Source organism: Paramormyrops kingsleyae, chromosome 12, assembly GCF_048594095.1.
Source record: "Paramormyrops kingsleyae isolate MSU_618 chromosome 12, PKINGS_0.4, whole genome shotgun sequence".
NCBI classification, from domain to species: domain Eukaryota; kingdom Metazoa; phylum Chordata; class Actinopteri; order Osteoglossiformes; family Mormyridae; genus Paramormyrops; species Paramormyrops kingsleyae.
In genome coordinates, this window is record NC_132808.1 from 9,272,620 (window position 1) to 9,289,871 (window position 17,252).

Genomic DNA, 17,252 nt, shown 5'->3' on the forward strand with positions numbered 1-17,252 from the left:
ATGTTTGTGGAATCCACCGTCTTTTTCTAGAGCTTTTTTCCAATTAGCGTAGCCATGTTTAGTGAATATGTCCTCGCGGTCCGATTTGGAAACACTAAATTTGCGGCAGGCAAAGCAAAAGCTGGCATCACGGACAACAGAATGTTCAAGCCATGGTCGAGACTGAAACCAGCTTGCACTAAAACGTCTGAGTGTCTTTCCGAATGCGCGCTTGGGATAATGAATTAAAATGGGCTGGGATGGGCTATCCATATTTAAATCACGCAGACCGGACTGTATATTTTGTTTGAAGGCAGAGGTTTGGAGTAGCCGACACGGGTGCAGAGCTGGAGGATTGTGTAGGAGTTTCAGTTCCCGACGGGGGTGCGCTGTGCTCCGTGTCGGTAGCAGCGGTGCTGGGCTCCAGGGGGGGCCTCACCCCCAGGCCTGGCTCCAGGGGGGGCCTCGGTGACCTGCGTCCAGGCAAGGGAAAACGTGAATCTATGTTATTTTTCATCATAAGGGGTCTAATGTTACTTTCAGTTAATTCTTATATTTCCTGTTTTGTCATTGACATTTTCTGGTTTCCCCTTTTATATTATATTTTTGTTTAATAAACCCCTTTTTGTCTTGGAGTCGTAAATGGATTGTCATCTTTTTCCTGCCTGTGCCATGCTGAGCCCTGACATGTTCCCAGATCAGGTCCTTAGATAATGCACCAGAGACCCTGTGTTTTGAAGTTGAATGCATACTTTCCAGATCCTTTCCTTAGTCTGTATACCATTAACCTTGTGATTGGGAGTGGAGTTCTTTGCTCTCAGTACAGTTCCATATTATAAAGTATCATACAGCCTATCTATGGAGATGGATGTATCTGGGCCCAAATCAGTTCTTTAATAGAATGTACCATATACCCTGAATGTAAAAGTGTAAGGCTCTGTTCACTGATCATTTATTATAATGAATCATGCCTGATTGGAGGTGGAAATGTCTGATCTCAGATCAAATTCAGTAGTATAATGTAGCATAGACTCTGTGCAGATTAGTTAATATCTGTTTCCAGATCACTTCCTTACTGTAATGTACTATACATCCTATGTTTGGAGATTGATGTATCTGTTCTTAGATCAGTTCCTTTGACCCTGTGCTCTTATCACAAGCTATAGGTTCTCACATCTGTACAGCTCTGGAAAATGTTGAGACCACAGCAAACTTTTTTGTTTCATGTATTTCTGAATTTATGGTTGTGCGCCTGTGAATAATATTTTTTTTGTTTTTGCAAACTCCAGCCTGGTTCTTTATTTCTCGTGGATGAAGGGCTTCTTCCTTGCTTTATGGGACTTTATAGTTCTGCTTCTTGGAGCCTGTTGTAAACTGTACTAACAGTGATGTTAGATGATGTCACCCTCTGATTCATGAGGCACTACCGGATAAGTTCATGGTCATCTCTGGCATTAGAAAGTTGCTTCCGCCCTCTACCTGGCTATAGTTTTTGGTTGTTTCCAGCGTCTCCTGCTTCACCTTGTTCGAGTATACTGCTGTCTTAGAAATTTTGAGCTTGGAAGCAGCCTGCCGTGCCATGTAGCCTTCTGCCAGCAGAACCAGGACTAAACTAGGATATAAAAATGCTGAGTTGTTTTTTTTTTAATAGTGGTCTCATTTTTTTCAAGAGCTGTATGTGTTGTCTTTAAAAGGAGAGCAATAAGGGATACTGGAAAACTGACACATCCATATGCACTTGTAAAAATGGCAAATAAAGCTTGATTTTATTACATTTCATTACTAGTGGATTACATTTCCCTTACTATAATGTAACATACATAATATCCTTGAGGGTGGACGTTTGTGATCCAAAATCAAAAACCAAGTCTATACAACAGTAAATGCAGATACACATTTATGGTTATTAGACTGCATTATCGATTCTTCTTCTACGCTGCCGCGACTACGTGAACCGCACACATGTAGAACTGAAACAAACGTCCATCGGATCAGCACATCTGGATTGCACCGAGTTGCATCAACGGCCCTGTTGTAATTAACCATAAACTATTCCGGGGGAGTACGAATTTACGGGGGCTAGTACATAATCAGTAAACATCCCCAAGGTAGCATTAATAAGATAATTTAACCTTGAATTTATTAAATTAGCACGGTAATCACCTTGCTAATGAACAGTAACAATAATCCAAAATACCGAAATATCCAAGAAACCCCTGAAACTCGTGAATGGTTTCGTCCGTTTCCAAGCTGCGCTTTTCGTTCACCCCCGCCCCCTTGTTAGGGCTGTCAATGGCGATGACATTTTGAAACGTTATTTTTTAATGTTTGGACTGACAAAAATGGCTGGAATACGAAACAAAAACGGGATACACCAGGTCACGCCCTCTGCGGTCAGGTAAAACACCTAAATGTCTTGACAGTTATGTTTTACGATGCTTTTCTGGAAGTGGAGCACGGTTTTTTCTCTCTCCCCGCCACATATCAGTTATCCAGGCAGCTTGGTGCCAGTCATTCTACGACTGTTTTAGTGGGATTTTATAGACTACATATATCCACACGGATTAAGGCATATTAATGGGGTTATTTTAGATGCGTGTTGACAGTGTAGGTGTCGCTTTCGCGACGCAAGAGGCTGTAAGAATGCCGGCGGGCTGGGCGGCTCAGCCCCGCCGCTCGTCATGCCGTTGTCGTTAGCGTTACCTTTATTCCGTTATCCGTCAGTGACAAGCTGGCGGCGCTTGTTTGTGTATAAATCACCCTGACAACGCATCGGCTTGCGCCTGCCCTTATTTAGTAGCGTTATAAATACATTAAAATAAAAAAAATGTTTAATAACGACGGAAACTTAAGAAAATTGTATGCGATTGCATACAATACAATGAAGGTGTTTTGCTTTGGCGTTGATTTTTTCCCCTGATTTACTTGCTATCAATATATCTGTTGCTTTAAAAGCTTGCCCATCTTTTCCAGTCTCAGATCGTGTTCCCAATGTCACACTGCCACGATTATAGTTTAATTAGGTATTTTTCTGGCATTTGGTTTTTCAGCGTAGATCCTGGTAAAATAGGTTCGCTTTACAATACTGTACTATATGCTTTACTGTTTGTTTAAGTTTTTGCAGGAATGCAAGAAGCAACAGTGGTAGCGAGCGTTAATGTGTCTTGTAAATATCTCCGGTTTAAGTTGTTTTACATGAAATTTAAAAAGTTTTGAAAAGGAATCAACGACAACGGAAAAGCAATTAAGACAGTAAAATTATTAACAATACTATCTTATAAGTATAATATGTGGACCAGTTTAAATAAGTAAAAATATTTGTCAATATAAAATTACATGGCCATACTCTGCCTTGCGTCTGTTAAAACACCCAGTATTACCTTTTTGCACTCCAATTATAGCACAGAAACCAAAATCTATTCATTTCGTATTACTTTTCACTTAATTACATTACCCATTTGCACAACTGTATTTAAACTGTATTTTTAACTTTTTCTGTGCCTCACGTCCATGGCTCACTCCCATATAATCATTCAAAATGAAGGACTTACATCAACCCTGATTGCAAATGGACCTGTTTCTCAGGAGTGCCTTTGTGTTTTTAACTGTTTTGCTTGATGCTGTGAATTTAAGGCTCAAATTAAATGTGACAAGTACTGCAAAACAAAAGGCTGTACTTCAAGTTTGTCAATCATTTTGCAAGTCTTATGGAAAATCTTATTGATCACCTATTAAACCTGAAATAAGGAAGCAGTGATGCAGAATCTAATGACGGGTTCAGTGTGTTTTGTTGTACATTTTAATAGTGGGAGAAATCAAGCCTTGCATTGCCTGGAAAGCTCAGAGGAAATGCTGTCATTCAAATAGATAGACTGTGATCACTAGAAAAATATGGCAGTAGCCTGGCCAAAATGATCCTGCCTGGATGTAATGTCGGTGGCCAGTCACGGCACTGATGCAAAGGGTTTTATACCAGCCAGCTAGCAAAGAACATACTTGTTATGACACCGAGTCACTGACATTGTCTGTTATCAGAGTATGTGCATAGTCATAGATAGATATGCACAGATAGATATAGAAGCATGCACACAGTACAATATATTGATATAAAATAATTTATAGACACAAAAGACAGTAAAAATAAGAGACATGAGCGAAGTGCAGGGTGGCGCTCATGCTGGGAATAGGTGCTGTCAGATACACTTTGAGAATTGGTCATGAAAACAGTGGGCATGTTGGGAGAGCCAGCTTCCTGACAGCTTCCTGGTCCCAACAAGCTTTGTATTCATTACGCTGCCATATTTCCAACCCCCTAGCTTGTGGGACAGGAAGCTTACCCCGTGAGCTGCGGTCTTCCCCTAGGTCCCCCGGTGTGAATGGCTGGGCCGAAGCTGCCAGGCTTGCCTTACCGTAGTAGTAATATGATATATTCTTGGCTCTGAGAGGAACTGGCGTGCGGAAACAAAAACAACCCCCACTCCCTATCTGAGATAAGCACAGGAGGTCCTGAGACCTAAACATAAGCTCTGGGGTCCTCGTTATATTTAGGCTCAAACACAAGAACTGCAAAGAGAATAAAAAGAATAAGTTTCAGAACACTGGTGTTGTAGTAACCCACTGTGAGTAATGAATGTGTTATAAGTCTTATGTATGATTATGGTCTTCAGTGTACATGAACTGTTGAAATAAGGAAGAAATTCTTTTTGGTTCCAGCTGATTTTGTTCTCTTTTGAATTCTGCTTCAAATCTAAATGTTTCTCATGAGTGCCTTTGTGTTTTTATCTGTTTTGCTTGATGCTGTGAATTTAAGGCTCAAATTAAATGTAGCAAGAGTCGCCAAGGCTATACTTTAGGTTTAGATAAGTTTAGCCTAATGAAAAATATGCAATAAATACAAACTATGTAAAAGAAAAAACAGACAAGAACAGCATAAAATTTTCTTTAATTCATTGTGGGCAGAATGCAAGGCTGGCACATAAACAAATCTGCTGTTGAACATTACAACTAAAAATGTAATATTTTCACACTTTAAAATTTATATTATATATATTTAGCTTAGATGTGCAAAGGGGTATCACTGAGCTGCATTTACTGTAGTCTTCTGTGAACTGTATTTTAAGATTTTTAAGCTTCTTGTCTAGGACACAAAGGCAGATTGTGGACTCCCCGACAGGCCTGCTTTGACAGTGCTGCTTACTGTAGCTTGTGTGTACATAAGAGTGCAGTGTCACTCTGTCTGCACCAGTGTCACTCTGTCTGCACCAGTGTCACTCTGTCTGCACCAGTGTCACTCTGTGTGCGGTCATGTCATGTCTGCCCAAACGCTTTCCTCCCCTGTAGTTCTTTACGCCTACGTCACATCCAGTCCATCCTGCGGGACAGTGGTAAATCCATTCCTGATGGAATTCTATGCTCTCTAGGTGAGTTTCTTCTTCCACCCCTGTATACGATGATGTCGAGTAATTCAATGTTTTTTGATTGGCTCCACTGAAGGCATCGTTGAACAGACTCATGGCAATTGGTAGCTAGCTTTATTGATAGTTAGCATGACAGAGTTCAATTGTATGTCATCTAGTGTTCAAACTTGTTACCTTTCTGATCACTGCTGCCATAGATGTCCAGCCACATTTGAATTTCACAGCTTTCTGTGATTTTCATTATTTTGTATGCTGTTCAGCTGCTACAGCCTGCCATATTTCCTGCCCTGGAGATGTGAGGCAGAGGTGCCAATAACAGCTGCCCCTTACTCACGCTTTTGTGAAAATGTACAGTTGTGCATTGTCGCCATCTAGTGGTCGACTGGAGTAAATACAATTAGATTCATCCCAAGATGTCTTAGAAGAAGACTATAAATTTATAGTTTCTTTATTACGGAACCCCTGAAGGGACCTGTGCAAAAAAAAAAATTAAAATGCTCTTACTTTCGTGTGCGCACGAGATACGCGAAAGTAAGTCATGCGCACCCGAAATTATCTCGTGCGCTCGGTGAAAGTAAGAACTTTTAATTTTTTTGCACAGGTTCTTCAGGGGCTCCGTACTTTATTGACTACTGTTGCTACAATTAAATAATATCAGCATATATTACAAATCATATATTTGTCTTGTTAATGCTCTGTCACACTCTGATAATAAGATGTGTGATCTGAGATAAATGTTCATCCATATTCTCAGCAATGTAACGTATGCTTTGGTGTAATTATGGTGTATTAATGAAGAGCACAAAACTTGTTGAATGTCCACATGCGTGAGCCTTTGGATGAAATCTAAAGTCAGTATAATGTCCTTGTTCTCTGCAGGCATTGATAGCAGATACAACCTGGGATGCAGTGAGCTAGCCAACTACTTGTTCTTTGACTTGTACAAGCAAAACCACTTGGACTTAAACTTCTCAGAATTTTTAGAAGAACTACTAGATGGTATGGATCCCTCACCTTTCACCTACACAGTCAATACAATCTTAAATGTGCCACAGCAATAAGAATGGTTGTGACTGGGAATTGTGCATGATACCCCTGACTGGTTATGTGTTTACACCCAATCAGTGTGCAGTGTGTTTATGTACCCAGATTGTATTTTTTAGTAACATTTTCTGTTCCTAGCTGTGTAAACAATAATTCATAGTTAATGTAATCAGTCAAGTTTATTTATTTGTTGGTTTGCTTATTTTTAAAGACTGGCTCACGTGTCTTTGCACGAAAGCTAATACTGGATATGGTGTTGGCAATGCCAACCATTGGTCAAACTATTTTAGAAAGTGAAAGTGAAAGTCAGTGAATACCTCAATCCCAACTTACAGCCTAAAACGAGAATCTATGAAAAATGTTCAACTTTCAGTTTCAGGAAAGCTGTGAATAATTCACTGTACTATACTTTAGCTAAGCATAATGCATTGTTACCGCTTTCCTTACCAGATGTGATCCTTCTCATCAAGGCTGACAGCGTACACCTGTATTGTAACCCAGTTAATTACACTTCCCTTCTGCCATACATCTCCCACTGGAGAAACTTGCATATCCACTGTATGACTGAGGCAGAGGTAAGCAAGAAAATCTCATTATATCCAGTCATTAAAATACAATATAAACTGTTATCACTTCATGGAGCATTTACCAAAACAAAATTTACTTCATGCATGTCTCTTCCAGTAGTTACTGAAATATCACCTGCTACAGTACATTCTAGTACTTAGTCATTTCCTCATTTCCAATCAGCTTTTTCGTGTTTTGGTTGAACCAACAGGGTGTAACGGTATACAAAATTCACAGTTTGGTACAGACTTTGGGTATCGGTTCCTGGTTCGGTGTAATTTCAAGAAAAACAGTTTATTTTGAAATTATTTATTGTTAAATTTGCAAGTAAAAACACAATTATAAATAGTTGTAAGTCAAAGGCAATATGTCTGTCGACATATCTGAGTAACAAAACTTGAATAAGAGATACACATTAGCACATAGTAAACGTACATATGTAAACTCATAAAATGTGCATGTGTGTGTGTATGTGTGTGTATAAAACATCATAAGAATCATAATGAACTAAGAAAAACACCTTAAATGCCATGGGGCGACTAACTTTCTGCCGTGCTCTGGTCGTACACATACTTGGATGATATTGTCCTAAATGAACTAGCACATTGTATGTGTTTGCAGTAACATATCCGAGTTTGGTATTACAGAGCCGGCAGACAGTCCTGTTCTTATCAACTACTCTGGAGCTGCTTTAATCTATTGGTAAACCAAAATGTTGCAAAACTGCCGTTTATAACTATAACCTGCATTAGCCATAGCCAACTCACTCACAATTAATATAATCTTCAACATCTGCTTGTGAATTTAGGTTCTATGTTAATAAATGTATTTGCTTGTCAAAATGTGCATACCAAACTGAAAATGATACACTGAACAGTGTACGACAATTATATGTACTGTTACAGCCCTAATGCTGAACCATTTATTACATTTTTGATTTCAGCATGTTGTTTTTAAAAAGCCTTAAACAGGCTGTTAATGTCTTCTCCAGCCCACAGAGGTTGGCGATTGTTTACTCAGAAGACGTAAGAGGATCACAGCCTTCTCTTAGCTTAAGAGAGTATTCCTGCTAGGTGCCTTTTTCCGGCTGTTGAAATTTCCTCGTAGGTTTCTAGATTAGGATAAATTTCAAACCCCATAGACATTGAATTATAGTGTAGTAGTTATTTTAGTTATACTGCAGACACAAATGCTCTCTACTTGACATCCACTCTGTAATGAATTTAATTACTTCCTTATATAATAACAGTGATAACTGCTAAAGATTGCAATTGTCATAAAGTGTAATGAGTTGTATTAAGCTACACAATTTGTGCATAGTGGCCATTTTACCAGGGATTGTCGAAGACATGGTATATATGAGCTACATAGCACAAGTAATGAAACGTGTGTGTAAAGGCAGGTGTCCCAATACTTTTGGTAATATAGTGTATAACAGATGCAGTACACAAGAAAGTTTTATGTTTCTTTTCAATGTTAATGAAAGTTTCACATAAACAAAATTAACAGCAAATATTCAGGACCATAAAAACCTGAAGCATTTCTTTATAACATTTGAAGGGAATAATCTACCACCAAAGTTGACCATAAAGTCTAAATACACCCGCAATGAGGCACAGATACCGCTTTCTTAAATTAATGCAAATGTTCTTGAGCACAGCACTGCTGTTTGCTAATCGCTCTAATTTTCTGTCCTATACTGACATTCTGTGAGCAATATAGACCTATTTAAATACATAGTTTATGTATTTGCACCGATCACCAAAGCAGCTTCTTTCTTTGGATTGCTGCCAAAGATGGTGATAGGCTATATTGAGAAGTCTGTAAACCTGGTGATGAAGGATCTTAAAATGACATTTTATTAAGTGTTTTAAATATTAAATATATAAATATATATTGTCATAATTGTAATATGTGAAACCTTAGACACTGTGTTGAAGAACCTGCACATAGTGACACTAACATTCTTTCATAAATATATGAAAGAATGAAGTACTTTGGTGCAGAGTAGTTGGACGTGCGGGTATATGGTGTGGCATGTGGTGTGATCATCATGAAGATGTGTGGTAGCACATGTGTGTCACGCTGCTTCATCCATCCCTCACACGCAGTATGAGGATGAGGAAGCTGCAGAGGAGTTCAAGATCTCCAGCTTCGTGAAGATGGTGCAGGACTGCAGTCACATCGGGGTGCCCTACAGCTCCCAAGGTAATACATATACAGTGCTAATTCTGTAAAAATATTGGAGATATATTGATTTTATAACAAACTTTATTCAGTTGTGTACACCAACAATTTGTGTTTAGTATCCCTTTGGAAGCCAGTGACTACAGATGGCAAGAACAGAATGGAATGAGTCAGACAAAAATATTATGACCTATAATAAAATGAAAATGTCTGTGCGGAAAATATGTGCAAATGTGTTAAATATTGCTTGTCAATGGGTTGTTGTGAGGAAAACAATTCTTTTGCACCATTTTTTCCAAAAGTTCAGCTTCCCAAAACTTTCTGTGAGCACTGTACATGAAGGGTCAGGAGCCATCGACCGGAATAGCTACTGTATGTAAATGGTGCTGTTGGCACTGCTACAGGACACAAAGGCAGCCTACCTGCATGTTTCCGGCCTTGTAATGGACACTGTGTGACATTTCAGGTCACGTGCAGAAGTTTGACATGTTCCTTGTTGAGAAGTGGCCAATCATTCAAGCCTACGCCCTGGAGGGCATCGGGGGCGGGGGCTTTTTCACCACGAAACATAAGGTACCCTCCTCCCATGGCTACATGCTGCTTAGTCTGCTTTAGATACACATGAAAAAAAGATTAGAACAGCAGCACTTCCAACCAGTTGATCATTTGAAAAAATTAAATTTCTTCTATCCTCCCTATATATGCAAAAGCATAGATAGAAATTATGAACCTGAATTGTTTCCAGACAATACAGTAAACACTTAGCTATTATACATGAAGCATGAAGCCAGTTTCTGTCATTAACATAGAAAAGTCTGTTTATTTGCTCTGTACACTCAGACCAAATGTTGGGAAGTAACTTTTTACATGTAACAGCGTTGCGTAATGAAATTACAAAATAAGTGTAATTGTAATATGTTGCAGTTACTCAGAAAAAAACATATAGTTAAATTACAGTTACTAATCAAAATGTTGCTGATTACAAAGGGTTAAATCCGAATATATTGTTTTCGGTAAAAAGGCTTATATGTAGAATGTAACATTCATTTTGCTGCTTTGCATCTTTTCAGAAAAGCTGTTGGGGCTGTTCAGCATTGATGGCCAGTTTAAGAATTTGTTAGAAAAGTAATCAAATTTAATTATTCTATTACTTTGATGAAGTAATAAAAATAGCTATATTACTTTTTCAATTAGGTGACTAGTAACTTTAACTTATTACATTTCAAAAGTAACCTTCCCAACACTGCTCGGATCATATAAGATGGATCATGATGCCCACAAGCCTCTTCCAGACTCCGAATGTTTAGGATATGGAGTGATTTGTGTAGTGATAACATTTCAAATATACCGTGTGCTCTTACTATCTAAGGGGTTCTGTTCACTCAGAATGCAAAGGTGAAATTATGTTATAATTCACTTTTCTTGTTGCTTGGATTTTGAGCTGATTGACATGAGTGAGAAGCTCTGGCAAACCTACAGCAGAATGGATCCTATTTCCCTGGACATCCTGTTGACAGAGGTAGGCCAACTAGTATATTCATGGTTACTCTGCAAAGGCGTACAATGCTGTTTTGACCAGCAGAGGGAGACAATCTCCCCTGCAGTCTGGAACACCCACCAAAATCAAAACTCCAGAAATTTTGTTTTTCGCTACAACATTTTTGAGCCAGTAAAATGCCATGAATGTACATTCTGATGCACATTATAAAATAGCTGGTAAGTGACTTACACTGCGAAAGAATATCTACCCCATCTTTTGCTCTTCAGGATTTGGTGACATTTGAGAAACAGTGGACCAGCTTTTTCTCCAACTTTGCTATAGAGAGCTACTCAACCATCTTGGAGCTTTCTGAAGCCCAGGCCGGGGAGGTAATGTAATTTATATGTCAGGCCCTTGGTCTTGAAGGGGTTTTTGTGCAATAGATTATAATTGTATTTATGTCTGCGGCACAACATCTTCACTACCAGAAGTACTTTAATTTTGTAAAAGCCTCTCCTACCAAAGCTTTGGGGATCCTCTCATTCACTGCTACTTTGTGTAGTGATTTGAGTTGTGTTGAGGTGGAATTTGGACTAATCTAACTGTATTGCTCCATGTTTGTCGATGTGTTGAACATCTGCTTGTGAATTTAAGTCCCGCCAATTTCAATAAATGTATTAATTCATTTCATTGGGCGTACCAAACCGAAAATGGTGCACCGAATGGTACATAAGGAATACATGTACAGTGACAGAGCTACTCCACACACATCTATCTAAACAAAGCACCATGGACTGTCAAGGATTTGCACATTTTCGCATTAGGGTTCAACTCTGGACTGGAGTCAGAGAGGGAGCTTTGAACCTTGAAAGAGCGATAGTGTACAGAGGTTGAGTTGGAAGAAATATTCAGAAATGTCCAGAACACTTCAAAGTTATGATATTTCTCTGCAGCAGAAGATTGAAATGTCTAAAAACTGGGCAAAAGTGACAGGAAGTGACTAAAGGAAAATATTTTTCAGTCAGCTAGAGAAAACCTGACCTATCATTCAGATATAAAGTCAAAGGCCATAGCTGCCCTGGAGTGATTCATGCATAAGGAACAGCATGACCTTCACTGTCTTTGTCAAAATCTGTGAATTAACGGAAAGATTTGAAAAAGCCTGCCAAGTGGTGGACAGATCTGCCAAAAAAACGCTGTACAGAGTTAAAAAGAGGAAAAAAAAATGCATAGATACGGAGCAATTTCTGCCAAATGTGGTCCCTCCAAATTCAAGTATATTTCAGTCGATTAATAATTGCCTGCCTACGGAATCACAGTCACATCAGTCAGCTGGCCAGATGTGAACTGTAATATTTGGTGAGCTATGTAATATTTGGATTATGTAAAAACTATATACGCTGGTGAATACTATGGTTTCCTAATTTATACTGTCTTCTTGAATTCACAGCCATTCCGGACTTATTTCTCCCATGGCCTCATTTCCCGCCAAATCACAAGGTAACAGTGCTGCCTGCACACCCACCTATGAACCAAATGAAATGACTGGGTCTCTGCTGGCCGTACCTCCTATGGCAGGTGGGGGCTTCCGGGGTGAGTCTTACACGGTGCCCATGGTTTCTCGGGACAGTAACAGCCGACAGCCCTTCGTGCTCTTTGGAGGCCACTCTACCAGGGAGCACATGGACAGTTACTGCTTCAGCTTCCCCTCCGAGAGCCACCAGGTGCGGAACACAGGCCCCCAGGGGACGGCAGCCAAGCACATGGTGAGGATGCCGGTCAGACAGACCAGAGCGATACCAAGTGCCAGACCTGTAATACTCTGAAGGTTGGCCATCGTTGTGGGATAACTAAGGGTCACTGCTACAGAGGCAAGAGTGCATTAACCCGCATATACCACGGTTTGGCCCTGAAGACATTATTTTGATGTTTATGAACCCTACCATCCATTTTCTGTTATCACCTGTCCTATTCAGCATTACTCATATTTTATTTAGTTACTTATGTTTAAGGTTACGGCTGGGTGGGGGTTAAGGTCACCATGTTGGTATTGGAGTTTTTCCCATATAAATGAATGGAGAGTCCCCACAAAGATATAATTACAAACCTGTTTGTCTGTGTGTGTGTGTGTGTGTGTGTGTGTGCGTGACACAGGCTCTCTGACAGCTAACCTTTTCTTCTCACTCCCAGGTAGTACAGTGTGTGTCACCAGAGGGCCCTCTGGCATGTGCTCGGACCTACTTTTTTGGGACCACCCACACTCCTTATTTAGGTTAGTTGCCCTTTAGTTGCCCTTTAGTTAACGTTAACAGTACACCATTAACTTGTTTAGCACTACTATTTCATTTCTAAATCAAAATAAAAGTCATAATGAAGAGGTTTTTTTAACATATATATTTATTGTTAAATGCACATCATTTGATAAAGACTGGAATTGATTTTAAAATCATCACATCATACATACATTTGGCTTTCACAGGATCTCTTGACTGGTCCCTCCCCACCCTCTAAAAAGTGATTAGTTTATGTTGCACCCCATGCCTATGTTTGACTATATTGAGAAATAAATGTTATTTAGCTTTGGCATTGAAATGCAGACAGCTGATGACAAGAGGTCAGTGACAATGCTGTCTTCTTAAACAGGGAGTTCAACTGCTTGAGTTGACATCAGCTTCTGACCTTTATAGCACTTGCTGCATAGCAGTACTGCAACAAGCCAAGTTTGTTATCATCATGGTAAAATGGAAGGAGAAGCTGAAGAACAGTATTTCCAGTTCGCTACCTTTATGAAATGTTGATGAAATCATTTCCTCAATACAGCAAATAAAGGTGGTAGCTGTTAAACACCAGTCAGTGTGTCAGAAGGTAGTGTCTCATAAGGTCTCCTCATTCATGTCCTCACAGGGAATGGCAGCAAGTCCCACAAGAGGACAGAAATAACGTAAGTGCCGCTTTCCGTTATGGCCTCAAACAGCAAACTGGGCCCCTTGTAGGCAAGGTATACAGTGTACGCGTCTGTCAATGACCAAAGTGATCGTGTGTGTTTCTGTGTATCAGTGTATAAATAGATGGGTATATTATGACCCTAAACACTTTGCTGTAAGATGTGACACCCTAACAGCATTGTTTGTACTCGTAGGCTTCTGTCTGAGCTGTACAGCACCATGGTCCAAGCAGTGCTGACTGGCATCAGATGCTACTGTAACACCTTCAGCACCACCAAGGTGAGCTCTCACAGGCCTGCAGCTTGTAGTCCGTGTCCACGTGCACAACCCGGACATCCAATTCTTCATAAAAGTACTGAGGTATATTTTCTACTCATTTGGTCTCGCCAAAGGAAGGGACACTTAATAAATTACTCAACATTTTAGGTGATGTTTTTTGCACGTCATACTGGCCATGTGAAGGAGACCCTTTGGTAACAGACACTGTCAGGTGTGCTGCTCTTTACAGCCAGTGACAGTCAGACTCCATAATGACTCTTGTTCTCAAACTCTTGCCACCTGAGGCAAACTGTGAATCATTACTTCTGTACACGTATTTTCACTCTGTCTGCGTGTCTGTCCATCTGTCTGTCTATCCCTCTTGCATGTCCTGCTTGAATTACAAGTAAAGGTTTGACCTCTGTCCCTTCCACAGGCATGGGATGCAGCAGAGCAGAGCTTTCAGCTGTCCTTAGATGCACACGGCCTGACCCAGTATAAAAGCTCTCTCCTGTGAGTCATGCCCTAATCCTCCCGGCACATGCTGCTTCTTACGAATCTCCTTAATTTAGTGCTTAATGAACTTTGACTGCAGATGATCTTGACTATCTTGGTAGTCGAATTTGCCTTCTTGCCAGATTTTTCCTCGCCATCGTGTTACCTCAAAAAGGTTAAAACTGGATTTCATTAAAGCCGCCTTGAGACCGTTTTTCTATTCGACTAAGTTCTATTAAACAAACATCAATTGAGCAGAACAATGCTTTTGTTTAGTGGAAGCTAAATGCTTTCTGTTCATATGTCATTTACTGTGAATTAAAGACATGGGTTTTCTGACTAACTCTCCAAAGTCCATCAATCTGGATTCATTCAGAATATCGCAGTTGGGAAATTCATGCTTTATATGTTTTTATACATTTAACTAGGCAATCAAACAGATGTATGCACTAACTTGCTGTGTAGATCATGATAGCACTTTTTTTCTAAAACAGCTTACAATCTCTTATTTCCAATGGCTCTTCCCATGGTAATGTCATTTCCATATTCCAGGGCTACGGGTTAAAAGCTTACTTGTACATTGGGGGATTGTTTCCTTCCAGGCTAGTCTTTCAGTTGGCCTGGGTTAAGAGATGTTTAGATATTGTATTCCTCTACACACCCCCCCACACAGAGAGATCGGTTTTATGATGTATTGTGTTGTGACTTGTAACTTCAGGAAAAAGTGATATTTGTGATATTTTTACAGATCGAAAACCATATTCAACATTCAAGCTGTAAATAATGAAGGAAGGTTGGTACATTCTGCATGTACTCTTGACGCAAACACATCTCTCAGTGAAAATGAGACTTTATTCATGAATGATATGAGCAATGGGATTTCCCCTGCTGGGGGACGGCAAGGGTGGCAGACTTAGGCACTAATATACACATTCTATGTTGTAGTCCATCATTCCTGTCTATCATCGTTTTAACCTGCAATTATTTACATTTTTCACAGAGTAATTCCCCTGGAAAGTGTAGAGAGCAGGTTCATGGTGAAAACTGTAAGTGATCGATCGCGTCTAACCTTATGGGGCGTATACTAAGGCATAAGTTATCATCATATATATTTTTACTGCCTCTGGAAAGGCCTTTCAGTTATATAGGTTGATGCTGATTTAGTAATCCCCTAAGTGTGCTTCATGGAGAAGTCTGCTCTCTCCTCACAGGCCTTCATGGCAGTCTATGACATTCCTCACCCTCTGGAGGGTAGAGAGGTCCTCGGCTCCCTCGTCTTCTCAGAGTCTTTCCTGGAATCCTGCCTCTACGTCCAGGAGCAAGGTAACGCCTGCCTCACATAGACATCACAACCTGGAGAAAGATGGGAGAGAAGTGAAATGGGACTCTTCCAATCAGATACGTTGCACAGTCTATGTAAATCCGGCCTTCATTAGCATTCGATTGGCTGGTAGTCTGTGTGGCATGTGACATCTGTTGGGTCGTTCCTGTAGATGGCAGCGTTTCGCGAGATAGCCACTTCACCATCCTGACCGCTGACATCCCGCGCTATGTCTCCTGGCTGGTTAGTGTTTTCTTCCTTACTTGGGGACCCCTGATCTCTGTTTCTCCCCAAGGCTGATGACAGATTCCTTTATAACACAGCAACATTTTCAATAAGGAATAATTATGTGTGGAGTTTGTATGATCTCAGGTGTAGGTTTCCTCTGGGAACTTTGGTTTCCTCCCACAGTCCAAAGGCATGCAGCTAGGGTAACTAGTGTCTCTAAATTGCCACGGTATCAAATTCTGTGTAAGTGTATGTGCCCTGCAATAGACTGGCATCCCATCCTGGGTGTAGCCAAACCTTGTTTCATATGCTGCCTGGGATAACCCCACTCCCCCTGTGTGAGCTTCCACACAACACTGACCAGATAAGCCACTCAAAGATGGATGGATTGACAGATAGCAGTGCTAAATTGTTCTGTACAGTATGTTAGGAAATCGTAAAGTGCGTATCTGTGTGTTATAAGGTCTGTTATAAAGGCCTCTTGCTGCGTTGCGTGTGTTTCAGGTGGACGAGTGTGATGTGAAGCTCTCCGAATGTGTTCAGCAGCTGTTGAAGGTAGGAGCAGCAACACCTCAGGTCCCTGTAAGGAAACAAACCGTTAAGCTGCTTTAACATGATCAGCAATGGTTGGTACCACCCAAGGAACACAAGAATTTTAGCAGTATCCTGTGTAACACTTCTGAGCTGTCATATGTGTGTGTGTGTGTGTAGGTGTGTCTACTGTATATGTGTGCGCTTGTGTGTATGTGTGTTTATCTGCGTGTTATTTATATATTATGTCATAGGGATCAAAAGTCCCCACAATGTGATAAAAACTTTTTGACGTTGTGGGGACCAGTTTTTCCCTCCCCACTAGGGAGAATTTCCCCTGCTGGTGGCCTTCAAGGGTGGCAGACTTAGGCACACTGATATACAGTACACATTCTATGTTGTAGTCCATCATTTAGGGAAACAAAATTTTATAAAAATCTGTCACTGCAATCTATGACTAAAAATGTCAAAAGTCTTGTATTTCCATTTCGTTACTTATGGTTAAGGTTATGGCTGGGTAGGGGTTAAGGTTGTCATTGTCGTGATTTGGGTTTTTCCCACTGAAATGAATGGATGGTCCCCACAAAGAAATCAGAATCAGAAACCTTTTTATTAGCCAAGTATGTTTCCATACAAGGAATTTGCCTTGGTGGTGCCTTTAGAAGACATTACAAAAAACATACAACAATTAGTAAAGGTATATACAGAAAAGTAATAAACACTAGATTGGCAATTGGGTAATGTAATAATTATATGGTAATTCATTTTAACAGTAGCAGTAATGATGATAATTATATAAT

The 17,252-nt window shown here is 40.1% G+C and overlaps 1 protein-coding gene across 3 annotated transcripts in view; it reads left to right on the top strand.

Moving 5' to 3' along the window:
• The first annotated feature begins 2,221 nt into the window (after nt 1-2,221).
• Nucleotides 2,222-17,252, top strand: part of dnaaf9 (dynein axonemal assembly factor 9) — a 31,213-nt gene continuing 16,182 nt past the window's right edge. For all 3 annotated transcript variants that reach the window (XR_002836216.2, XM_023795637.2, XM_072718628.1), the window contains exons 1-19: nt 2,222-2,377; nt 5,320-5,399; nt 6,276-6,395; nt 6,891-7,015; nt 9,119-9,215; nt 9,661-9,767; nt 10,636-10,713; nt 10,962-11,063; nt 12,125-12,174; nt 12,305-12,440; nt 12,865-12,946; nt 13,579-13,615; nt 13,814-13,898; nt 14,314-14,390; nt 15,121-15,165; nt 15,373-15,418; nt 15,584-15,695; nt 15,866-15,936; nt 16,426-16,476. Coding sequence is in view for 2 of the 3 variants with exons in the window: in XM_023795637.2 (XP_023651405.1) it covers nt 2,304-2,377; nt 5,320-5,399; nt 6,276-6,395; nt 6,891-7,015; nt 9,119-9,215; nt 9,661-9,767; nt 10,636-10,713; nt 10,962-11,063; nt 12,125-12,174; nt 12,305-12,440; nt 12,865-12,946; nt 13,579-13,615; nt 13,814-13,898; nt 14,314-14,390; nt 15,121-15,165; nt 15,373-15,418; nt 15,584-15,695; nt 15,866-15,936; nt 16,426-16,476 (1,575 nt within the window). In the remaining variant the exon portion in view is untranslated. The remainder of the gene's footprint in view (nt 2,378-5,319; nt 5,400-6,275; nt 6,396-6,890; nt 7,016-9,118; nt 9,216-9,660; nt 9,768-10,635; nt 10,714-10,961; nt 11,064-12,124; nt 12,175-12,304; nt 12,441-12,864; nt 12,947-13,578; nt 13,616-13,813; nt 13,899-14,313; nt 14,391-15,120; nt 15,166-15,372; nt 15,419-15,583; nt 15,696-15,865; nt 15,937-16,425; nt 16,477-17,252) is intronic.